The sequence below is a fragment of the Hippichthys cyanospilos genome, chromosome 12, assembly GCF_059441005.1.
Source record: "Hippichthys cyanospilos isolate Australia breed blue-spotted pipefish chromosome 12, RoL_Hcya_1.0, whole genome shotgun sequence".
NCBI lineage: Eukaryota > Metazoa > Chordata > Actinopteri > Syngnathiformes > Syngnathidae > Hippichthys > Hippichthys cyanospilos.
In genome coordinates this window covers 2554282-2580276 of record NC_142380.1, presented here as the reverse complement: position 1 = coordinate 2580276, position 25995 = coordinate 2554282, and the positions used below count along the sequence as shown (strand labels likewise).

The 25995-nt window shown below is 42.8% G+C and overlaps 1 protein-coding gene across 5 annotated transcripts in view; it reads left to right on the top strand.

Moving 5' to 3' along the window:
- znf521 (zinc finger protein 521) overlaps positions 1-16489 on the top strand; it is a 123964-nt gene extending 107475 nt beyond the window's left edge. For all 5 annotated transcript variants that reach the window (XM_088430038.1, XM_088430039.1, XM_088430041.1 and 2 more), the window contains 2 exons: positions 635-750; positions 15368-16489. In XM_088430038.1, the coding sequence (XP_088286164.1) occupies positions 635-750; positions 15368-15397 (146 nt within the window). In that variant the 3' untranslated portion in view covers positions 15398-16489. The remainder of the gene's footprint in view (positions 1-634; positions 751-15367) is intronic.
- Positions 16490-25995: the final 9506 nt, after the last annotated feature.

The following is a 25995-nucleotide window of genomic DNA, read 5'->3' as shown; positions in this document are numbered from 1 at the left end:
TAATTTTTGAGAAGCATTTAAATAAGGTTTTTGACATTGATTTTCCTGTCATTTTTGCAACATTCCGTTGCAAACTATGTCAGCAAACTGAAAATTCCTTCTTGACTTGTATTTCACTTCAAGACAGTAGGTGGCGGTAGAGACCAGTCAATGGGTATGTCATCAACAGAGACTACTAAAATAGATGCCACTGAACAACGTGTTGAAGGGAAAAAAAATCTGAAATAACTCATTATAATGCCTTTAAAAGCATTTAGAAAATTCGGAAAAAATTGCAAAGTTTGCAACGTGAACAAGGTTGAAACCCTCATTTGATTGTCTTGTTTTCTATCTTGTTCCGATATTATTGGCTTTTAGAGCGCGCCATAACTCACAAAAAATTTCGATACACATCTGCTATAAATTTAACCACTGTTAACAAATCAGGTGCTTTCCATTTGAACCCCGTAACCATGTTGTTATTTTGCACATGGATTCTAACTCAGTCACATGTTCTCATTTTTCCATTTATTTCCATTCAGGCGGTCAGTTGCTCCGCCGTGCTCTGATTTACGCCACTGGAGGCTTCGTTTTATGACATGAGACGCACGCCGCTCGCATATATCAAAGTTTAACGCCTCCTGTCCTTCCGCAGTGTTCGTGCAGGCCAACAAGCTTCAGCAGCACATCTTCTCCGCTCACGGCCAGGAGGATAAGATCTACGACTGCTCGCAGTGTCCTCAGAAGTTCTTCTTCCAGACGGAATTACAGGTGAGCCGCGTGACGCCAAACGCCGCTCCGGCTGCGGAGCGGAGAAGGAATTACTCGAGTCGGTCGGAAAACTCATTTGCGATTCCCAGATATGATTTGATTTGCTTATTAGACCGGCAGAGCAGTAAAATATCTGGAATTAAGGGATTAGCCCAATGCTGGTTTTTGAAGCGGTAATTACGCGCAGCGCCGAGGCAAAAAAACACGGATGGGGCGAGTAGGAACGGCTGCATCTCCCCTTCTAATCGCAAAGGAGGCCTCGTGGCTAAATATGAGTGTTTTCCTCGAGGGGGCGTTGCGGGGGCATATCTGCCCTTCAACAAAGTTACTAGTTGGACTTGTGAACTCGGAGCGTTAGAGATAATCCATTTTCTGGCAATCTTTTTTTTTTTTTCCCTTCTTTTCTCCTCAGGGAGCGTGGAGAGAAAAAAAAATGAAACAGGCCTTATTATTTTATTAAACTAGTGTGTATCTGTGCCTGTGTGTGTTTGGGGGATTTTACATAGTGCGCATGGCATCATTTTTTTATTACCGTTTGAAGATGAATCATTAAAATCTTACTCCACAAAGCACCTTGTTCTGCTCTAATCACTGGCGTTTTCCCTTAATTTGCCAGCGAGGGTAAAAAGAAACAAATGAGGTGCCGGTCTCCAAACGCGGCCTCCTGAATGCGGGATTAGCAGGTAGCCAGAGGATGCGCTCGTCTGCATGGACGGCCGCTTTGTTTGTCTGCCAAGAGGAAGGTGAACGTGATCATTATCCGATGGTCATTTGATTTCTCTGAGCATGAATTAAACAAATGCAGATCTTGGATTATTTACCACAATACCACTGATACATGCTCGAAATACGTACATCGTTTTGTCAGGTCAAGGTCAGCATCGCTTGCATAATGTGGAAACGTCTTAGATAAGAAAATAGGTTATCGTAGATTAGGCGTGTGCCTAAATTTCCACCATACACACACAATGAAATGAAAAAACGCGATGAAGCAGAGGAACCATGCAATCAATACACGGGTCAGAGGACCCGATCAAAACTAAAGCCGGGAAGTTGCACAATGTTAAATGTTAGCTTGCGCCCTGAAGTACACTGTCACTGCTTTTTTAGCAGCAATAGATCCCCAAGCTGTTTTTTGGGGCATTCTATCTCTGCCTTGCCGCCATTGCAACACTTTGTAGGAAAGGTCTGTGTAAGAAACAATGGCACAAACACGGTTCCGGCAGAGCTTCGAGACCTTACTTGGTCAACTTTTTCCCCCAGCTCTAACTGATTTAGCCTTTTTTCTGTTTATCCAAGTATATGACTTTTTTTTTGGTTTTCAAAAAGTGCAACTGCACTCTCAAGACTTCAGGTGTAGGAAACGCAGCATAATTGCGTGGCTTTATTTGACTTTGGAGTGCGGCCATCACACTTTTTCCGTACCCGGCGCACGCAGCCGTTAGTGAGTTTTCCAAGTTGCGCGGCGCCTTCACCGTCCACGTCTCGCCGACACACGCTGCTCCTTTGTCAGTCCTTGTGAAGTCGGACGGTCTCCAGCAGCGGCAGAAGCGGAAGCTCCCGGTGTTTCTCGCGTCTCCGCTTTGCACTTTTCTCCCCGACACCTTGGCCCCTCGTCTCTCGCCGTACTCGCGGAGGTCAAGGGGGCGGCGAGCAGGTAGAGCGGCGACGGCGGGCACAGCCGAGCGGGAAGGATATTTTATTAATTTGCCGCGGAGATCCTGAAACAGACCAAAGGCTGTGACAGGTATCCGGCGCGCGGAGCCTCGCAGCCTCTCCCACCTCCTCCCCGGCCCCCCCGCTGGTGAACTCTACCCTGCGAGGGGGCTAGCCAATTTTCGCCGGCCTGTCGAGATGGATGATGGGAGTGCATCCGTCTAATCAGCCCTCCGAGGACCCCCCGCCCGGCGGCCCCCCTCAGACCGGTCAGATTGACTGACTCCTGGGCCACTGCGCCCTGGAATCCACATTCCAAACGAGAATAATCTCCTTCCCTTCACAGACAAAACAATAGAAGACAGAAGCATGCGCCGGCGTTCCTTCCGCGGCCCCTCCAGAGGCTAGCCCCCCACGCCTCCCTCACCGCCTTCTCCCTCACCCCATTAAAATATAGAGCAAAGTCGAGATATTTCACCAGGCGCCGAAGGGGGGGGGGCGGCGAGCGCTCGTCCGCCCTCGTCCACGCCGCCGCGGAACCTCGCGCCCGTCTTCGCTCCGAGCGACTCCCTTCCTCCGCTTACGGGACGGGAAAATGTCCCCGGGTGATGGCGAAAGCCACACCGCCACGCGAGAGCCGATAAGAAACTCGCCGCTCGGCCCGGATTAATTAGGCGGATTCATTAACTGATGGACGCGCGCTATTAGCCGCAGCTTAAATCTGACATCTCGGCGAGAGCGCTGAATGTCGGTTTAAGGAAAAGCGCCAAAGTTCGGATACCGCAGCGATGCGGTAGTAAAAAAAAAAAGCAACTGCGGGGTGTCTCCGTCTCGATTCAGGGGTGCACTCAAATGTGGTCCTCTTTATTTTATTTACAAAAGCATAAGTTAAACAAAATTTTTTGGGGCGAAATGTGACTTTTTTTCTGGTCCGTCTTTCATCAGGCGCTGGTCTTCCTCTGTCTGCACTCATACTAATTATTTTTCAGATTTTTTTACTTGCACTTAAATTTAATACCATGTCTGGGGTTCTACAGCTATACTGCAATTGAAACGCAACACAGTAATATAAGTGTAACACGAAAACAAAGCCAGTTTATTTGAATATTTGTCCTTTTTAAAATGCAGTCATAATCTTAAAGCAAAAGGTCTTGAGTTATGAATGAGAAAAAAAATTATCTTGCAAGGACAAAGTGGTCTTTGAAATGAAAAGTAGACATGATTTTACTATGTAATAAAATCTGAAAAATATATATATTTGAGAGATCACAATGTTGTATGATCAATGTTAAAGAAATTAATTACATTTTTTGAGATAAAAGTCCTTTTCATGAGAAGAGAGATGGTGGCTAGAGTATTGTAAGCCTTATTTGAACAATGATCATGTGGTGTATATGCCGTAGTTAAAGTAGTATAATATTTCAAGAATGGATTTGTAATTTTATCTTATGTCACAATCTCCCCTCAGTAAAGTTTGAGAGAGAGCGAGAGAATGAGAAATCCTTCAAAACGTTTTTAAGAGATAAACTAGAGAAAAGATTTAATCAGAAAACCATCATCTTGTCGTATCATGTAAACAAGTAGTACTCTCACAAAAATATATTTGCCTTTTTAAAAGCTGGTAGTTTTGAGTTTTTCTCACAAATCATTCACTTCATTAAAAAAAAATGTGGCATTCACAATGTACGTGTAAGAATCGCTAACATTAGCTTAGCTTTTTTTATAGTTCTACTGCTACTACTACTATTATTTTTTTTCTTGGTATTTTACGACAGTCTGGATGCTCTTTGGCACCACACTGCCCCCTGCTGGTCGGTACGAATTTCCTTCAATGACGTCATCTTGTTTTGTTAGTCAAAGAAAAACTGCCAAATTCAACTAGCAAAACGTGACTGTAGCAAGCGACACAGCCAGTATGATGTATTTGATGTAAATCTGTTAAATCTGTCATCATTTTTTATTTATTTATATAGCCCTTTTGAGAAAGGGGAAAAAAAAGATTTGTGTGACTGCATGGTTTTCCCCTCCCTTGGTCCCGCCCTTCTTCGACGCCTGCAGGACTCCTATCTTAATTGGTGTACCCTCCGAAAGGATCCATTCGCAGACAATCCCGACGTCCTTAATGAGTGCCGCAAGTGACGGGCGCGCATCTGCATCACGTTCTGCTCAAATGAGAGTCTCCTCTCCCCGCGTGATGCCAGTGATTGCCACGCTGTGACCAATTCCAGCGTTTTAATTAAGCGTATTTATTGGCTTGGCGGTCACCGGGTCAGCGTAAACAGCCACGCGGCATCCACACAGCGCCCAAATTGAGAGAATGGACAGGAAATAAAAAAAAAATGTGAGAGTACATGCTACGAGTGTTAAACTTGGGAGTGAAAGTCATCATTTGACGATCCAAAACTTTCCAAGAAAAATGGTTTTGTCGGAAAATTGCGAGCTAAATGTTTCAAAACATTTAAATTTGTGTAAATTTCATCTGTCGCAAACACTACAAGAAAAACAAAGTATTGCGAAGGTCGAATTTACAAAAAAAATTCTTTAATCAGGGAACTAAAAAAACTTCTATCTTGCATTTCCTGGCCAAGAGCCAATCAGAGAAAGAATGCACATTTTTTTTCTGCACCCATTTGTTACTTGAAAGAGTAACCGCTTTGCATCCCAGAATCCTCAATGAGAAAGCAATGTCTTTATGTAAAATGCATTTAAAAAACAAGAGAAAGAGAAATGGTAACATATTACCACAGAAAAAGTCATACATAAATAACAAAATGAGTCTTACAACAATCAAGACATTTTTGTGATGTCAAGAAAATAAAGGCATAATCTGCCTTGAAAACACTTCATAAAAAGTCCTAAACTGTTTTTATTTCTTGTAGTTTATTTTTATATTTTTTTGTTTTTACCCAATTTTCATTTTATTTCATTTTTATTTCTTTTATTGTTTAATTTTTATTTTTCACAACTTGCACTCATACGAAAAATAGTTTTTTTGAAAATGCTAATATTCTCCTAAACTTGCTGTTGAGAATACTCTTCATAGTTTTTTTTTGAAATAATACCCTTCCATAATTTCAACTCACGACCCCCCCAAAACACCCAAATGCCCCCGCGTGTGAAACGTAAAGCAAATCTCTCCGCGTTTGTCCCTAAGCGTGTTTCAAACACCCCATTTTCCATAACCATCTTGATCTGTCGCGTGTGACAGCTTTTCACGCGTTTGAAAGTTGCATCTTTTGCCCCCTTTAATGTGACAACTTGTTTTTGTCTTTGCCACCCCGGGTGCTTGGAATACCGTCGCCGTTTCAAATTGTTAGGCGCCAAAAAAAAAGCCCCAAACTATAAAGCAGCAATGAATGAGAAGGAAAGGCGCCGTGATTAATATTTCAGCTTATTTGTAATCATGCGGAGCGCCGCGCGGGCGTTACTGTAAACGGGGACGTAAACAGCCTGGGATGGCGAGCGAGGCGTCGCCATTGTGGCGTTGGAGTTGTGTAGGTGCATCAGAACTAGACAGCATGACAGACCTCGCCATCCTGGGAGGATATTCTCCCTTTCAGCAAGCTAATGTGTGTGCGTGTGTGTGTTTGTCTTTGTGGCGGTCTCTCCCAGGGTCTAATATGTGCACGCAAGCACGTTGTCTGCGGGGAGATATGACAAAAAAACTCCCAGAAGCCTTTGAGCTCCTTTCTCTTTCCTGTGTTGCGCCACCAGGGAAAGAGAAATCCAAACAAAGAGGAGATGCCAGGCGCGCTGTGCCCCAATCCGTCGACGCATCTCTTGTGCAAACATGTCGTCTTTACTTTCCGACTTGACTTTTCTAACAACTGTGAGAAATCAACAACGAAAACATGTTTTTGCTTCTCAGGAAGAAGCTCCAGGTTCTATTTACTGTTGGGAATGATTTGATTAAGGCTGGATTTTTACTCCTTTTAACCCTTGTGCGCACGCTTTACAAAATTGAAACATTGCTAATTTTGTACATGCTTTTAAAGGCATAATAATTCCATCCACACATATGAAGGTTAAATGTATTGACACCCACAAAAAAACTTGAAAAACTGTATGCTCTGTCTTTGTAGCCTGCGGTGTCAAACTCAAGGCCCGGGGGCCAGGTCCGGCCCGCCACATCGTTTTCCGTGGCCCGCAAAATGCTAATGAAGACTTCAAATTTCTTGCTAAGATACCAAAGTTATCTTCAACTTTTACACGTGTTTGTAGCAATACCCCTTTTGAACGTATTTTATCGGCCTCCGATTTCAAAATGTGCGGCGATCAAACTTCGACAGAAACCAGAACTACAATGTGGCCTGTTTTAAAAACGAGTTTGACACCCCTGAATTAGCGCTTGTTGAAAAGGGATTTTGCAAACCTTAACTCAACTCCGCCATATCTGAGGTTCCACCCCCGAACCTGAGAACAACGAGGTAGATTTCCTGACCACTGGAACAAAGTGCTTCTCAATTACGCCCTCTTGAATTCCAGCAGCGATGTCACTCAAGTTGTGAAAATTGGAGCCAAATGACGCTCGTTGTATGTCAATTAAAAGCTCCTTTTCTGATTGGCCCTCCAACTCGGTCCAGTCCAGTCCATCCGGAAGCCGCTTTCCGTGTTCGGATGCCGCGGGTCTGGCCTCTCCCTTCAAAGCGCGTCATAAACCGAAGCGGTTAAACGTGAGAGTAATTGTGTTTTTGTTTCTGGGACTGACACGCGGAACCCCACGGACCCCATCTCCCTCCCAGTGACAGGCAGAGATCCTCCCCCCTCGCTCTGTCTAATTAGAGGATGTTGCCCAGGGCTCATGTCCCAGGAAGACCCCTCCCCCTCCCAAGATGGCTCCCCTAAGAAAGCCTTTAATTGGCTTCTTTAGTCATAGTCTTCATTTTGGCTGGAAAGGCATCTGTGCGTGTGTGTGTGTGTGTGTGTGTTGCCATCACCTCAGAATACACTTTGTATCGCTCTCTTGTGTTTCCTCTTTTCTTCTTTTCCTTCCCCTCGCCGGCCCTCTCGCTGACGCTTCCCCTCGCCCGTCTCCCACCTTCCCCTGGCTTAATGAGGCCCCATAATAACACAGCAGTTGCGCACTTGTTTTGCTACCTCAGTCAAACAGCGGGATCGCCGCGCGCCCCGATTCCAGCGCCGTTCGATTGTCTGCTAAGACAGGCTAATGACTATCATTCGCAACAACAAAGCACCCTCTCCCACCGCCCCCCGAAAAAAGTTAGCCCCTCGTCTCCGGATACCCCTCGGAAACATTCGGCGGCCCTCCGCCATTTTGAGTCCGACGCGGCGGACGTCGCACCCTAGAATTCCGCGGGAATGTGACAAAAAGGAGTCGCGGCGTTGTTGTCGGCCGTTACTGTACCGTCACGGCTCCCTCGGGCACTTCCCCTCAAACAAGACAGTCTGTTGCCAAGGAAACCGGGCGGGTTGTGGCACAACGCGGGTGTTTTGGGCGGGTCATCCCTCCCCGCGGCCCGATAAGTGATGACTGTGGAGAATGCCAACTGCTCAATTATTTATTTATTTATTTATTTGATTGTGTTCTTCGTCGGGCTAAGTTGGCCGGCGGTAAGCCTGGCCCGAGGTCAAAGACGGGGAAGGTTTACTGTGGGGAACGCTCGGAGTCGATACTGGACTGAGTTCAACGCGCCGTTAAAGATCTAGCCCGGTTGCAACGCCCTTGTCTTTGTTTTTTGTTTTTTTTTTTAAACACAAGTACAACTTTTTGCACATAAACCAAGATGCAATGCAGCGCATTCATCTCTACGATACACAAAAATGCAGCACCGATAGTCAACGCTTTTCAGTGCGAGGCTCCATGAACAACAAGCAAAAAATATTACGGCCTTTATAGTGTGTGATGTACTTGAGTTCACTGGCACAGTACAAAAACGTCCTCACAACCGTTTATCCACTAAAATCACAAGTCACCTCTGCCAAAACTGTTGTTTCACCTGTGAATAGCAGCACAGTGCCACGGGGCAGCAAGAATTTGGCCTCGTCTACGTCTAACCAGGGCTATTCAAACCCAGATTATTCTCCTCTCTTCATTTGTTAAAAAATATCCGTCCACAGCATAGCTCTGTTTATTTCTTTAAAAATTGCTGCTACTGGAATCCGCATAGTGTGGTTTTATTCATTTACACGCATGCCAAGCCTCTAGGTGGCAGTAGTTTCACCAAATTCTGTCCAATCAGAGAAAACCTCCGAAATTGAGTTATGATGTAAATCTCCGGTTTATGATTGCTACAAACGCACATCCTGAGAATTTGGCAAATCCCCACTTAGATCATGGATTTTGAAACCTTCCGATTTTGATGAAAAAAAAAAAGGGCAAACCAGAAACATCTACTGCCCAGCTACGTGTGCCATAGAAGAAGCTCGGCTAACTGCTAGCTGTGGCTTTCCGATAGCATATCTGTTAACTCTTTCAGTGCCGTGCTATATATATGCTCCAAAATTTGGACAATGATTATTTTTGTACGCAAAATCCAGCTGCAATCACAGAGAAATGTTTCCATTTGAAATTTGACATGTTTTAATCATCTGCTGGAAATTTCAGCTCCGTAGCGTTTTTCTTCCCAATGATTCTCTTATGATTTTGTAAAAAAAAATCAAGGGAACGTCCATAATTTGTAACATAATGCCGCTAGGGGGAGCAGAATCGGGGGTAAAATTTCGGCCAATATTTCTCTATTATTTTATATGGATTTTGTACTATTTCTATAGCGTGAAGCGGGCTTTATGGAACACTGCCTGCATGAACTCAGATTCCTAACCAGCGGCTAAAGCTCAGCTTTCAAGTTACACGCACGGCAAGAGCACCCGACGCAGGCCGCTTTGCAGGTATTAACATTATACTAATCAAACATTGTTGGAGCCGCGATTAAGCCCGACATCTTCCCCTTCTGTGATGTCGTACAATAAGAAGAGCTTGCGCCTAATGCGGCTCGCTCTGATGAAAGCGGCGGCGAGAAGTCCGTCCGGCGTTTCCTCTGCGGCGCTGACGCAAGCCGCTCACCTCGCTTGCCTCACCGGAGAACGGATGCTCTCGGCGGAGGCGGCGGCGAAGGGCTGCGACGTAAAGAGCGATCGTAAATCAACTCCCCATCCGGCTGCTTCGCCCCCTCCCTCGACTTCTCCTTCCAGCCGCAGCCTTAAATTCCATAAGACGCGTTGCACCTGTTTGCATGCTGCGGGGTGTTCTCGCTCCTTCTCGTCTTGCCCTGGAGGAAGTTGCTGTGGGGTGATGAAATCACATGAAAGTAGGGGTTGAACAGCAGCGCCGAGGGAAAAGCAGGAAGCTGAAGCTAGTACTGCCCATCTTCATGTAGTGTAGAAACATGTCAGTGATGGAAGCAAGATGTAATTTTTTCTTTTTTTTTTTTTTTTAAGAGGAGCCTTCCAGCAGGTGGTTGAAAGGGCGGAGGAGGAGATTAAGGTTTGGAGGGAACGGCCAAGCTTCCGGGGGAATAGGCCGCCATCGAAGGAGGGCGTTGAGATGAGCGCTAAAAGGCTTAATGGAGGCCATCTAATCCTAAATTGCAGTCATTCTGGTGTGACACCATTAGTGACATCCTGCTTGCCGCCTCCATTTTTTTGAAACTCATTTCGTCTTCCGCGTCTCATTTGTTACTTAAAAGGGACTCATTTCAGCAGTAAAAAAAATTTTGTCTGTCATTCATTTGATCGCTTTTCGCATGTACAATTAATACTTGTAAAAATGCGATTTGCCACCGCTGACTAAAGACGAACTGAAAATGACCTCACTTGTACCCAGATGTGATGGCAAGTGGCAAGGACCTTTTTGAAAGGTATGAATTATCCATGAAAAATGATTTAGCGATCAAACCATAAGTAACCATAAGTTTTCAGTTTTTAATTTATCCAATTAAAAAAAAAAATCTCCGATTGTCTTGCAACGAGTCCAAGATGTCTCCTGCCTACTGCCCGTAAGCTAGGCACCGACAAACCAACGAAACCTAGGAAGCCGCTAGAAGATTTCGAAGGAACCTACGAGGACGATATGACATAAGACAATGACCTGACACTAACTGAATAGAAACCAGGAAGTAAATACTCTTAACGCCAATCAGGTAACACAGAACACCTGAACAAGAACAACAATCAAGGGAAGCTGATTGGTGGGCACACGGGAGGGGGGCAGGTCAAATCAGACAGGTGGACAATATTCATATTGAGGGATGACAGAAACAGGAACCGCACAAATAGAAAAGAACAAAAAAAAAACCCAGAATAAACCCACAAACAAACAAAAAAACAAACAGTACATGACAGAATAGATGGATGGATACTTTTAAAAAGGACATTTGAGAGCTATAATTTTCAATACCTTGATATCATGATATTTATGCGTAGGATTATCACACCGTCATAATACGATATAATGGTATCGGCCCATGCCCGCTGAAGAAAATGGCAAAGTATCCCTTTAACTTGTCATCGTCAACTCTCCATCGCTCACAACGGCGACTCTGCGGAGTTTAGCGTCCACCGAGATGACGCTATCGGTTTCATTTTCAATCTTTCAACAACACCCTTCATCTTTTCCCCCCATTTCCCTTCAGTCTGCACGGTTGCCACTGAAGTCGTTTAACACCGTCCTTGAGAAACCCCTCGGTGAGAGAACTAGTGGCGTGTCTAAGGAAAAGGTAGGAATGCGAAATGTGTGTGTGTCAGACAAAGCTGGGACATGCCGTGATGGCGGCGGAGGGGGTGGGAGCCCTTCCCCAGAGGGGTTATTTTCCCCTCTAATAGCTGTTACGAGCCCTACATTATATCCAAGGAGCTACGTTCCTTTGGGGTCCGTGCGCACGCACACACACGCACGCCAAGGTGTGCCTCTCTCCACACATGCGCGGCGACACGCACACTCGCGCGCCGAGTCCTAGCCGCTTTGCTCTCTCCGTGTCAATATCCTGCCATTTGAAGTCACGTACTGCAGAGGCTTCGGGGAGCAGTCGAGGAGTCGGGCTGACGGGTAATGGGCCGCATTCATTAATAAGGTTGCCGCGCTCCTGTCCCTCCTCGGCAACACCAAGGATGTCGACACCGGAGGGGAGGGGGAGGGGAGGCCAAGGCGGAAGGGGAGGTGGGTTTGTGGGAGCGTCCCAAGGGGAGCTTCCTCCCAGACTCACTTAAAGGAGCTTTGTTTCTGCGGGAAGGCGAGCCGAGAGCCCGTCCGGGGCTTTCTCTTTTTAAGGAAAAACAGAATGAGGGAGGAGGGGGGCAACGGGACTGGGGTCACTCTCATTGCTCCTCCCGTCAAACTGCTTATTACCCCACCTGTCGGGGAGTAATCGCCACAGCTGAAGGGAAAGCCGTGGAGGTGGTTAAGAGCTTCGCCTGGCGGCAGCCGGAAAGGGAAGCGGAGAGGGGAGCGATGCAATGGGGGTTAATAGGCGCCCACTGGTGACGCCTTTTAGGTTCAGGCAACCCAGAACATTTAAAAAGCAACAAAGCAGAGAGGAGACAACAAACTTTTCTCGCGAGGAGAGCCGACAGGAACCTTCACCTTCTGAAAGCTCCTTCCAGTCTGGTTACAAATTCTGTCCGTCCCTCCCTTTTCTTTGGGTTTGCCCTAGGAACAAAAGTCACTGCTGCCCTGAAGGGTTGGTGGAGACATTTGGCAACAATGCAAACAATTGGCCTCAGGTGGTGATGAATGCAATTTAGAGTCCATGCTGGTCTCTTCTTCCTCAGGAACATCAAGGTTGACTTGTTCCGCTATTGCCCTTTGGTCGGGTCACGAAGCCGCGACACCCTTGGTCGGGTCTCGGGCCTGTCTCTTTCCTGCAGCTGCTAGAGTCATGTCAATTCCACCTATATGCAATTATTCTAACAATGCCAGAAAGAATGTTGTGGAAGGAGGATGATACCTAACGCCACCTATAAAATAATGATATTTTTATTAAATACACTGCACAAGTATTTTTCACATTTGAGAACGAGGCAACATTGTCATTTTGAATCACATATCGAGCCCTGAACTTGCTTGGAAAAGTAACTCCTTCACTCCCATTGACGATTGTAGACGTCAAGGGTGCTTTTTATCTTACTGTACTGAAAACTTTCATATTCATTTTTTCAGTACAGTAAAAAGTTTGCACTTTCAAACCCTTTTTTTCTTTTTTACTTTATTTCCATACGATGTATATTCCTCCAAGGTAGCATTATTTTTGCCATTATGAAAGCTTTGTGCATTTTCCTATTTTCACCATCAGATTTATGATGTGAATGATGTTTTATGACGTGGAATGACATTTTGAGGTAATATCTTGAATTATTTGACCTCTTCTTGACTTTTAGGCCATTTGACGGCGTCTTCAAACGCTTGACTATTACGGCACAAAAAAAAAGACCCGTAACCTACTTGGGGTCATAAATTGCAGGACTTATATGATGCAACCAAAATATTCGAAACACCTCTCTCAAAATCTCTCAAAATCAAAACTTGCGGTTTCTATTTGATGCTAATTTTACCCAGGCGTCCCTAATAAAGCGTCCGCCCGCGTGAATCCTCGCACGCAATAACGATGAGCTCGCTCATGAGGGGCATGCGCGCATGTGACAGGTGCGTCTAAGTCCATGCCAGTCGACACGAGTCCAAGGCCGCGTTTTAAAGTGAGCGCAGCAAGTGGGGCATGTAGTTTGCATTAAAAGGATTAGCAGTCACTTCAAAAGATGACCTGGATTCCGCCCACCGGGGACACCAGTTACACACCCCCTGGTCCACGCTCCCTTTAAAGAACCTGGCACAGCTGCCCCACTACAACCACTCCACAATGATCCGCGGCGCGCGTGTGAGTTTCTCCTAATGAGTGTGGATGAAACAACAAAAACAAAGTCAACACCCTTCGCAGTTTTACATATGTAGAAAAAAGACGCTCTTTGATAGTCAATTTTTTGCCCATTTTTTTTTCTCCGGCATATATATTGATTATATGGCAGCCCAGGATAAATAAACAAGACTCCAAGGACAGTATTCCGTCCGGTGTGCCGGTGCCTCGTTATGGATTTGTTTCCATGGCCACAGCCTTTGATTTGGATGTAATATTTTTCAGCATTGGGGGGGATGTTATCTGTCAGAGGTGCTGCGCTTTGGTGTCAGAAACGGGTTTTAGCAAGCTTAATCCCGCCATCCAGAGGGTATCGATCCGCCGGCGCGCACGTCTGACCCAGGTGCAAGTTAATTGGAATGGGGATAATGAAAGCCTGACGGCGATGATGTTGAAATGTCAAGATAATCAAAACATTGATGGAGCGCCATGTTTGTGTTTGTGACTGGTCATCGCCATGAACATTTTTAAGGAGATCTTTCACTTATATCAGTCCGTTTCAGGATGCTGGTAGACCAGCAAAAGTTAGAGTCAGTTATAATCTAAAAATATTTCTCCTCTGTGAAATACAGTGAATTAGAGCTGCAAAGAAAATTTGGTTAATCGTCACCTGAATGCTATCAAATTAATATTTTTTTTAGTTTAAAAGTAGCTGAATCATGCTCTCATCATTTAATATTCGATTTCAGCATTTCTCCATATGAGCACTTTCCAAGTCTCAATCTTTGTGTTAAATCTCCCAATATTTGTGTTTATTCAAAGTGAAGAATCTGCAAATTTTTGTTTTGACTTCTGACAAAAAAAATATCAATACTTTTGCTGAGTTTTGCTTTATTTAGGTTATTGCACTGTCAATTTAAAAAGTCGTCCTGTTTTTGAATAGAAGAATGGGAACTAAAACTTTTTTTTAATTATAATCCCTCAATTAATTATAAAAAAAATCAACAGGTTAATCGATTACTAAAGTAATTATTTCCTCTTTTTAACATGGAAACGTTCCAACACCCAAATTGGTAAAAATCCCTTGTAGGGACACGTTTTTCATTCATACAGCCCCCAGGAAAAGGTTGTATTGCAACTTCCCCAAAAAACACAATAAAAGACTTCATCAGGGACGAGTGAAGTCTTACTAGCAAAGTCAGTCACCAAACCGTAACCCAATAGAACATTTATTTTACATACTGAAGAGGACAAATAAACAAAAACATAAATAGGCTTCAGCAAAGGCCTGGAAAAGGTTTTCAAATGATCATGCAAAAGATGGAGTCGATGTGTTAAATATTCTTACACCAGGCCTATTTGTGTCCACTGTTGTGTCCATTTTGTCCCAGCAAGACTGCAGTTAATTGCATCCCACCCAAACATCATGATGCATAATTGGAAAAGCAAGGATGTCCTCTACTGAGTGCACTAGAACTTAGTTGGTTAGCTCAAATGACGTCAAAAAATGTGGTCGAAAACAAATGTCCACTACAGTGGACAAAAGTGAAAAGGATGTTTCCCAGGTGGACACATAACAAAAACGTGTCATTCCAATAACCTTTGTGCAGTGTTTTGTCCAATTCTTTGATCTTTACTTCAAAAGCAATTCACATCAAAGGGAAAGCACTAAAAGAAGACACTAGGGAGCTGAAAATTCACCCAGATGGTGACAAAATATCAAATTTAGTTCTCACACTACCAGGAGTGTGCCATTCCTTGGATAAAGTGCCGTGAGAATATGGAAGAAAACGACTCAAAAAGGATCAAAATACTGCATAAAGTATTCTTTATGACCTGTCCTCACTCTCATACTGTCGAGCGATGGGAAACGACCACGAAACATCGACATCCTTGTTTCAAGTTTTCTTTGCTTTAATGAAGAACATGAAATATTTTGTATTTCAAGATAAAATTAATCAAACTGTTTACGTATGTCGAACAGAATTTGTGGAACGCTAAAACGTACCGCCAAGCCGTAAACAGGCTAGCGGAAAGTGACTCGCGAGGGATCGGAAATGCTCAGATTTAGGCTTAATGTCAATACACTCGCGCCTCCGTTTAATAGTGCGAAGAAACGCCGGCGACCATTAAGCATGTTTCCTTGTGTGCCCTTGCAGAACCACACGTTGACTCAGCACAGCAGCTAACCCGGCCCAGACCTTCACCGCCGACGACCAAACGGGGGACGCCACGCGGAGAATACAGCCCGAGCGCCGATTATGGCCGAGGCGCCGTCCCGCTCGCTGTCTCGCTTTACGGATTCGGCTGCGTTGCGAAAAAGCCATGCCGCTGCGAGGGAGGAAGACAAAAAAAAAAAAAAAAAAGTGTGCTGGGGCACCACAAAATGACATTGCCGTTTACTTGTATATAGACTTCTTCATGTGTCGCTTACTTACAGCTATATTGCAATCTTATACAGTATTTGCCAATGTACAGTTTAAAACGTTTGTCTGCATTTAAAAATTAAAAAAAACGCCAATCCGCTTCAATTGGGTTTAAAAAGGAGAAGAAGAAAAAATGATTTTAGCGGCGCGGCGCTCCGCATCCCGCGTCAATCATGAGGACGAGGAGAAGGCGGTTTCTTCCTCTGGACGTTACGCTGACATATGCAAATGCGGAGGCTCGCATTTATGAAAGTTGAGGTCCTTCCGGTCCTAAAAAAAACAAAAAATTCCCACGTGGCTCTGAGAGCATGGGGAAGTCTGCAGCCAGCTGACTCGATCTGTACATTTCTACTCTTGATGTTTACTGCTCATTGAAGCCTGGAGATGACTGGAGGTTTTTTTTTTTCTTTGTTTTTGTTCACCAAAAGAGCAAGAAGATTGAAATTCTGTCGTAATGACGAGGAATACACTTTCATCCTTAGTTCCTGGCTCTCCTGGAGAGTTGCCGACTTCCTGCCCTCTCCGTCTTTCTTGCAGTGTCCAATCGTCCTCCGCTCCAGGAAGGCAACACACTTAAAAAAAAACAACAACAACAATCGTTGTGTAAATGTTTTGCATTCATTGAACCTGAGATGCACTTTTGTATAAAACTTTAATGTTTTGACATTTTGACTCAAGAATCGTTCGTACATGGTTTACAGGAAATCTCCGGCTAGTAAATCTCCCCGCAGCAAGAGGACAGTTATTGCCAATGTTACTCAAAAGTATTGTACAAATATGGAGCTCTGTATTTCGCCAGAGCTCGTTTTTTTTGTGTTGCACATGTGATGGAAATATTAAAAGGTATGAGGACAATGCTGTGGTGTTTAGTTTTTTTGTGAAATTTAATACGTTGTGTGGAACGGAATTTACAGACAAACAGGCACAAAAATGATATTTGATATGATGATATGGAAAATATTAGATAAAACGGTCAAAATACTATTTAACGCTGCCTTTTCCTTTGACTGTTTCTTTAACAAGATTGCAGATTCAACAGTGACATATTGCGGGAGATTTTTCTGGGTGAAAGGAGCACTTGAGTAATTCCAGTACCTCTGTTAAAAAAAAAAAAAAAAAAACCCATCAGCAGCATTTTTTTCTTGGTAATTATCTTAAACATCATAAAAAAATATTAAGCCAACCACAGCACCAAGTGTTAATTGGAGAAAAATGTCTTGATCGACTTTTATTTTGAAGTTCATTCCCATGGAATAACTTCGTCACAACATAATAACTTGACGAGTCTTTCTAATCAAACTCATGCTCCTGAATCCTAATCCAAACAACACAATGTTGTTGTTGAATCACACTCAACCATCGGTTGGGGTCACGCACAAACATCTTAATTACTCTGACAATGATACACGGCAGCTGTTGCCAGTGTTTACAGGTGGTCGGGCTCCGTTATGGCACCGTCTAGCGTTAATTAGTCGCTAGCTAACTAGCATCGCTCAAGTGCTCCCATATAGGCTGGCGCATTTGATATGATGACTGTGCACTTTGATGTTGACAATATATATAGTTTTATCCGATACTTAATTTTAATTTTTTAATGGGAAAGCCAATATCAAAAATATAATATAATATAATATAATATAATATAATATAATATAATATAATATAATATAATATAATATAATATAATATAATATAATATAATATAGCAACATAAGAAAAATTAAAGAAACATTTTTTAAAATTCAATTTTACTTTTTTAAGAAAAACTGAAGGGCGGGTAGGCATATTTTCGTTTCAATATTTTCATATGTGTGTGAATATAGAATTTAGTTGTATGAAGAATGTATTGTTGTCGTATGAATAATTACACATTATACGAAAAAGAAGGAGTGTGTCAACATTATATCTTTATACTTAAAATGAACAATCTATATCATTCAGATACATCAACAATAATAGTTAAAAGATAGAAAAACAAAAAGAAACTTGAAGGTGCTTGTTTCTTTTCCAGTTGTGACGTCACATGTCTTCGACCAATTAACGTCATTATACTGCGACGTGCAGGAAACGTTAATGTTTCCATATATAATTGTTACGTAACTGGTCTATTTTGTCGGGCAAAAAAATTGCCCAAGATAAAAAGTCAAAGTAAAAGTCGCTAGATGTCGCGAAAATGCCACCTAAATTGTTAAAGAGACCGTAGTTCTTGCGGTTGCCTCGTTATGTGTCAATAAAGGTCAACAGACGTCTGCATCTCTGGTGAGTACTATTTATTTTATTTAAAATTTTAATTTTGACAACTACTGTTTGGAGGTGATGTAATGTTAAATAAAGCTAAGTGTTACATGCATCTATCCACAAATATGTGGCATGCTGCATCATTTTACAGCTATGCATTGTTAACATTTTTGTACATTATTTACTAGCGTGATGGCATTAGCAAAACGCAATTTCGGTCACTTGAGTACCTAGGTATAAAAATGGCTGATCACTAAATAAAAGTTCTTCGTTTGATGCACAAGATGGAAAGCAGGATCATAAACATTTTGTTATATTAACAACCCCTTAAAAAACAGCGCTATTGTCTGTTATAAAAGCATATTGTTTGATACAGTTCTTGTATTGTTTCTCATTAGACGTGCCACGAAAATAGGTGATACTGTTGGTGTATCTCTTTTGCCCTGGAAAAGGTGCAAACACTTCCACTGGCGTCCAATAATTAGTCCCATGGGATACATTAGTGAAGGGGACACAAATGGTTTCCTATTTGAACATTATTTTTGACAGTTTGGGGCCCCTCAAGGTTGCTCTCCATGTATATAGTCTATAAATGTGTGTACTTGCAATTAACCTATCAGACAAGACCTATGACAGCATGAACACCATCATCAAAAAAGAAGAAAAAACATTTTTTTCTGTTATTAAAGTGCTTTATATTTCCCCGTGGCTCCCTTGTGGCTCCTGCTAACGAACATCTGAGCTTCTTAAGGGAGGTCCGTGTAATTAATGACTCCATTACCCATCACCCTGTGCGGTCCCATTCCACACACACACACCCTCGCTCTCGGCCTATTTAGGGGGCCGCCAGCACTACAGGAGAGCGAGAAAAGGATTTGCAGAATGGGATGAAACAGACAACATCTGTCCGTCACCTCTGATGATTCATCAATGGTGATGCGTTTATTCAAGCGTCTGCTTTAGTTTTTTTCGAGCTTGTCGGTTCTGAAGTTTCAATGACAAATGATACTTGCCATGCGCTCATGTGCAACAGTATGATCGGTAGACCTGTACTATTAAATCACACGTAAAAATATGCTTCTATAAAAATGATAACATAATAGGTGTGATCAGTTGTTGTGAATGTGAAGTTTTGGTCTTTTTTTGGGTTTTAATTTGTGTTTTGAGTTGTGGCGTGATTGTGTCCACCTGTCCGCGTTAACCTGTTTCCCTCTTGTTGGCCAATCAGCTCCCTCTTCCAATTGTTTCTTGTCCAGGTGTTATATTTTTTTTCTCGTTTGTCGAGAGTGTATTTAGTTTCCGGTTTCCTTTCAGTTCTTGCCGGGTCATGTTGCTGTTAGCTGTTGTTCCCCGTAACCTTTTTTTGCTCTTATAATAATGTTTAGCCCTAGTAATCATGTATATATGAATCTGATTTAATGCCATCATAGGAACAGGGCATTTATCTTTTCAAATTAAGAGCAAATTCATTGGAACATTAAGCAACCTCGTGCTAAATTGGGTATTGTAGTTACTCCGTTGCATAGTGTTATTTTGACACATTTTATGCGATTGTACATTGCCATTAGTGGCGCAATTTTCCAGCACATGATTTGGAAGTACAACACATGCTCTCATCTACATTTGAAAGTTCAACTTTTAAACGCAACATAGAGCGCGTGTGTTCTAGTGAGACCTCCAACACCCCTCAATCAAAGTCGAAGATGGTTGATTCCAGCACGAACCGCCTTTACTGAAAGCAATTCCACACCATCCATTTAACAACTTTGCTAGCATGTCCGCGTGCCAAACACTTTTAATAAGCTTCAAGGGCATTCGATCGGGTCCAGAACTTAGCTTTGCCAAAGACGGACTGGCCCATATCATCCATTACATTAAATTGGGTGGCGGCCTCCAGCTCATATTTATGATTTAATTAAATTCACTTGTGAGGCGTATCAGAACCACTGTGGCCACTCTCTTAATGCCAGCCTAAGCAGACGCACGCAGACAAGTGCAAGAGTTGCCTTTCTGACGCGCGCCAAAGCGCGAGACTTTGCGGGCGCATTGGCAGGAGCGTTCTCGGGGGCTCGTTTAAAGCGATATAATTACACAGCCCCCCAGTATTCTTCCATCAGAAAGCGGCAGAACGGATGGCTCGTTCAGAGATAACTTAAAACCTCGGCGGTGTTGTGGCGTGAATGGCGGCAAAGAGCCCGGCCGAGCCAGCCTTTTATTGGAACCGGACTCTTTGAGGCAGATGTTACAGAGGAGATGCAATGTGCGGGATGTGCGTGGGATTACATTATGTTATTTTTATTATATTCATCAGACTTCGCGTTCAAAGTCCTCTGGAGGAAGGGCGGGCTCCAAAATTTGAGCGAGATGATAAAATCCTCACGGCTGGCGCAAATATGAGAGCAGTAAATCCTTAAAAAAATTGTCCATCTTTCAAAAGATACGGCGCCCCAGAGAGTCGCCAGGTGATTCAACCACGAGAGAATCAAACACCTCTTTCCAATAAATGCCTTTCTATTCCTGTCGGGAAGGACACGGGAAGTAACCTTATTTCAGTTTGAGGACGCAACTGGCATTGCGACAAAAACAACTGTCATGACCCTTGGGGGTTGGCTGTATTTGTGTTGCTTTTTCTCTATCTACAGGCGTTTTCAGGTAATTGCACTTAATTTCTGTTGCCGTCACATGACGGAGATGCTGGTCTGCTATTGGTCGGCCTCACTCGTTTCAAAATGGCGGAATGGTAAAGCTTTGTTCTGTCGGGAGTGGGAACACAACCATATGTATAGTGCATTTTACTGCTTAATTCAAACTTGAAAGGGTCAGCCACGGGTCCCAAAATTGCCAGTGATGTTAAAGAGAAAAGTAAGATGATTTATATGGAAATGAAGCTGGAGATAATCGAGAAATACGAAGCTAGCCTAGCCTAGGCTACCCTTACTCAGGAATATGAGCTCAAAGGTAAATAAATCCTTTCTATAATTTTTATTTATGATGTTTTCTGATTGTGTACATGTATGCTGTATATAGCCTTTACTATACTATTTTGAGACCAATTTTCAATATGTATATACAGTTTTGATGTTTTACACGCATTAGCTATCGCCATACGGCCAATTTGCCTTACGAACCCAACCGCGGAACGGATTAATCTCGTAACGCGGGGGCCCACTGTATTAATATTACGTGGAAAGTGTCTTTCATGATACCTTCAAGTAGACACTGACGTGTGATCCCTTCATATGGTTGTGCGTGTCTTATGCTGATGCTGTTAGGAGCCGTGCAACCTTTCCGTTGCTCTCAATGTTTCTTCTTGCCGTTTCTCTGAGTCTCTTTTTAATAGAAGTCCTTTACTTTTTGTTTCAAAACTGCACTTCCACTTGACATAAATTGTACTTTGCCACCTTCCTAATAGATACCCACCCCCATCTGCAGTTGAGTAACTAGACAGCCCAGCCAATCCTTCTAGAAATAATACTCTACGCTGTCGTTGTGCTCGGGTTTAAAAATGTAGTTGGGTGCAAACTCCACATTGTTAGGCTGCACATTTCTCCTACTGAAGGAGACCTGGGAGACCTCTTACGGCATTCAATATGGGCGCCCGAGCGTGAGATCCAGATCCATTTGGCCAGCAGATCCACTGGGAGTGTCTGGGGTAACCCAATCTCTCAATACGGCACTCCACATTCACCGAGCCATCTTTTCACCGCCGAACTGTGTCAGCAAAATGGACGCCGTGACAAACCGGGATTCGCACAGGGCTTTTTTTTTTATTGTTCTTGCTTGTATATACTCAAGTTAACTTAATGCATACTATTTTGCGTGCGTCTATGCATCCCAAACGCATCAGAAAGATATTTGATCTTTGTGAATATATAAGCAGATGTGAAGTCAAAAATGAATTGTTTTCATATGATTTTTTTTTTTTCCTCATGCTCAATGGTGTCTTTCAACATCTTGAGGCATTTTTCATTGACCTGAGTTGTCAAACTTCCTCGATTGCTAAATCAATGTTAAAGCTACTGTATTTTCCAGACTATAAGATGCACCGGTATATAAGCCGCAGCAGCAAAAATTGATCCAGAAACATTTTTGGCACCGATAAGCTGCACTGGACTTTAAGTCGTAGTTTCAAGAGAAGCAGTGTTGTTGTTTGCCACTTAGCCGCATGCTAACACTACTAAATTACACACTGTTGTTTTATGAAGCTTAGTTATTTATTGAACTAATTCAGAATTTAAAAAAAACTTTTACTGTATTTCACAACAGTCTGAAAAGCTACATTTAGTATTGGACCCATTTTCCCCTTACTTTTATGTAATACATTACCACTCCCATATGAAGTAGTTTGGGGGTATTTTTTGCTTATAATTTTAATTTAGTTGACCAATCAAGTACTGTTCTGGTTGTCACAGCAGTCAATGAATACGATTTTCCTTTTCTTTTTTTATTTTTATTAGTTTGACCAAACAAGCAGTCATACCGTGCAATTCCGTTGTTTTTTTTCCCCCAGGTAAAAGTGGGTGCAGAATTTTCAAAAATGCATGTGCACCAGACCACCAATGAAATATAAACCAGCTGAGGGCAAAAAAGTTGCAGCAACTCTGCTGTGATGAGGCGAGGACAAGACTGTTAACAAGAGGGACACGCCTATCAATAATGCAGAGTACACTCACTGTATACAGCTCGAAATGGAAAGTGTAACCTGCCAGAGAGAAGGTCATGCTGAGATCTACATTGTTTCGTGTTCGCTCACTTGTCTCTGTGTTAATAGCGTGCGCGCGTAAGCGTGAATATGCATCACTCTTCAAAAAGTGTTAATGAATCAACAGCGTGAGAGCTTGTGGGTTTTTTTTTTGTAATATATTTAATACATCCAGTCAGGTGCACCATGTGTAATACTTCTTAGTGTTCAAATAATTCAAACGGGCTCAACCTGCAAATTTCACGTAACTAAACTAAGAAAACAGGTCAGCCGTGTTTGGTCGTTACCTGAGCTCAGAGCAACTGTGATGTTGTTTTTAGTCAATAGCAAATGGCAAAATGGCTGCCACATGAGACGAATTAAAAAAAAAAAGTGGATTTTCCTCTTCAATTCATGTTCCACCAAAGCAATATTAATCAGAGAGCTGTTTTTAGACTAGTAGGGGTGCAAAGAACATTATGAAGAAGACTACTTGGACTTGACTTCCACTTTCAGCACAGTGGAGAATACGAGCTATCGTGAATTGCAATTAATGACATTTTCGAAGCTTTTACTGCGCAGATGTCAAAAGTTCAAATCAAAACTTGGGGAAAAAATTGTGAAAACAACATAAGTATTCAGTAAACTATAGTGATATACTTTTACTCTGTTCCCAAATTAATCACATGTAATGTAACTATATTATTTCTGTTTCTGTTTATGTGTAACATTGTTTTTGTTTAACTTTTACAGTGCCAAGCGTTATCGGAAAAACAAACCTGGGGCATCATTTTGAGCGTTTCCACTCACCTTTTAAGGCCAAACGAATATTGTGTGCCATGTCTGTGTAAATATGGTGCTATGCGAAAGATTGACTTCCATTCTTCAGCTAGAATTGATGTACTCATAACACTATAAGTGTGGAAACACTGCCATCCAATGGTCACAGTTATCACTACAGTGCTCAATTGGCTTATATTAGGTAAGCATTAGTCAAGGGTGACTGCTCCTCTCCGTTAAAAAAAAACAAAAACATATTTGACCAGAATTGTATTATTTATTATTGCGATTACTATTTTAAAAGATAAGAATTCTTGTCCACGACACTGAATTTTCTTTCAAGACACATATTACGTTTCTTGCTATTTTGCTGTTTAAGTTGGGTATGTTTTGTTTTAACATAGTTCTAGCCAGACCTCTGCGACAATTGCACTCTGGTTTGAAAAAAATCACTAGACATACCACTCTGTGGTTATCTTAGCAATTAGCATAGCTTATCCGTCTGTGCTCATCATATACTTGTCGGAATTGTAGTTCGTTAACTGTCATGGAGGCGATAATTACTGACTCGGGAGTCCACGATGAGTTTAGCCACACAGCAAAGCCCGCTAGCTAGTGGCGTACATAGCTAGTTTTCAAGCAGTTTAATCAAGCGATTCACGTAAAAAGTTTCGTTAGGTATCCACTGTTTTACTTCATTTTTTTTTTTAACAAGTTGAGGTTTGAGTCTAAATAAGGGCCTCGTTTGTTTACGTGCATCCCGGCCTTTTCCCGTCGTCCTTTTTTTACCCGTCTCCTTTTTAATTCCGAGTTTCCCCCATTCATCCCTGCCATATTTTTCATCCTTTACCCTCTGCCGCCCCGCTTCACCCAACCGTGTCTCCCTCCGTGCACCCCCCTTTGCATCTCTTGTATTGTAAACAGCTCACAAAAGCATGACAAGGTCTCTGTTCATGTTCCCCCAGCCTCCCGCTCTGTTCTCCCAGCTATTTGTTATTGTCTCCCCGCTATCTCGCACGTTAGTCTCCTTCGCGCTTTCTTTACTCATTTTTTTTCTCTCTCTCCTCAGCGCGTCACAGAAAAAAAAGCTAAAGTTAATTAAATATGGAACAAGACGGAGCAGGCATCTCTTTAAACCATCATGTCATTAAAATGGCGTCCCAAGGAGATCCGCTTAAAAGGAGATGTGGAACAATGTCTTCTCAGTCAGATATTTATGGGCCTGCTTATGTAAACATGCCCCCTTTATTCTCTATGTATATTTCATGTAATTATCACTTTTTGTAGCGCTTCCCCCATGAGATTTTTGCAGAGGCAAGGAGGTACGGGGGAATGTCATTAGAGGAAACGATTGCTTCGCTGCTGCGCTAGGAAAAACATTGTTCAGCGTTAAGCTGGTGAAAGCTTTTATCTACTGTATATTTGACTGCTTCATGTAAAATCGGGAATATTAGTAACGCCTACCGGATGTACCTTCACTGACCGAAACGTACACAACCTACAGTATATTATTCCCCGCTCACCTCGATAAGAATCCTGAGGTATTATTAACACTCTCAAAGAGCCGGGATTCAAAGAGCCAAACCTTCAGCCACGGGACAAGTCGCCACAGCAACCCACAAAGACCAGTATGTTTGGTGTGGCCCTGCTGGTAGCTGGTGACCAGCTGGTCTTGCCCGTATCACCAACAGGGCAACAACAGCGTGAATGTCTTGCTTTGGCGGCTGTGGCTCAATGGGTAGTGAGCCAAGAATGACTCAAAGTTTGGTTGTTAGAAACCTGGCTTTTTTGGGACTTTCCCCCCCCCCCCCAGCATGCAGCTTTTGTTTTGTTTTTGCGCTGGTTTTGTCGGGGGGACTCTAGTGATTTATTTTTTTTGCCGATCTGCTCAGAGAAAAATAGCCGGGGCCAATAACGGTAAATGTTTGACCGGTTTGGCGACACGGTTGCCCTCTGAGATGGATACAAACGTGTGACATTTGCTGCTTAATTCATAGTCCACAAAATAATCTGAATTTTGTTTTTGGAGCAGAGAGAACGCATTGAAAATGTTGTCGAGAAAATTTCGGCTTGGCTTCTACTTCTAAATATACATTAAAATTGTTTGAGTAAAATATTTGGAAAAACAAACCTCGTTTCATCGTAGTTTTTAGACGATACATAAGAATGTTGAATACTGTAGAAAGTGGGTTGGGCCCATGTGAACCTTCAATAAATGAATTCAATGCTTAGGGACTTCCAGCAGAGAAGACAAGCTTCCTATTTTAATATAATCTAACGCTTAATCAAGCTCTAACTGTTCATCAACACAGAAAATACCATAATTTGACCCAAAAATTAATTTTATACACATGTGCGTCTTATATTTAGGAAATTACGGAACTTCCGTTTTTGTGTGTGTGTGTGCAGATGATTGACTCCGCGATGAGCAAGAGTTTTTAATTTGTGTGTGCATCCAATCCCCAAAAGCGATTCCATGTTGGAGGCCAGGCCTGGCATTTTCAGGGCGTGTGCCAGAGAGTTAGTGGGGCGCCTTATGAAAGTGAGGCACCTGGGTTCCATGTGCAGAGGGAAAAGCTTTGTTGGCTCCAGCACCGCCACCTTGCACTCAAACACCGTGCGCAGCGAACACACAAGCGCTTTTAATTCAAGCCTCTTGCAC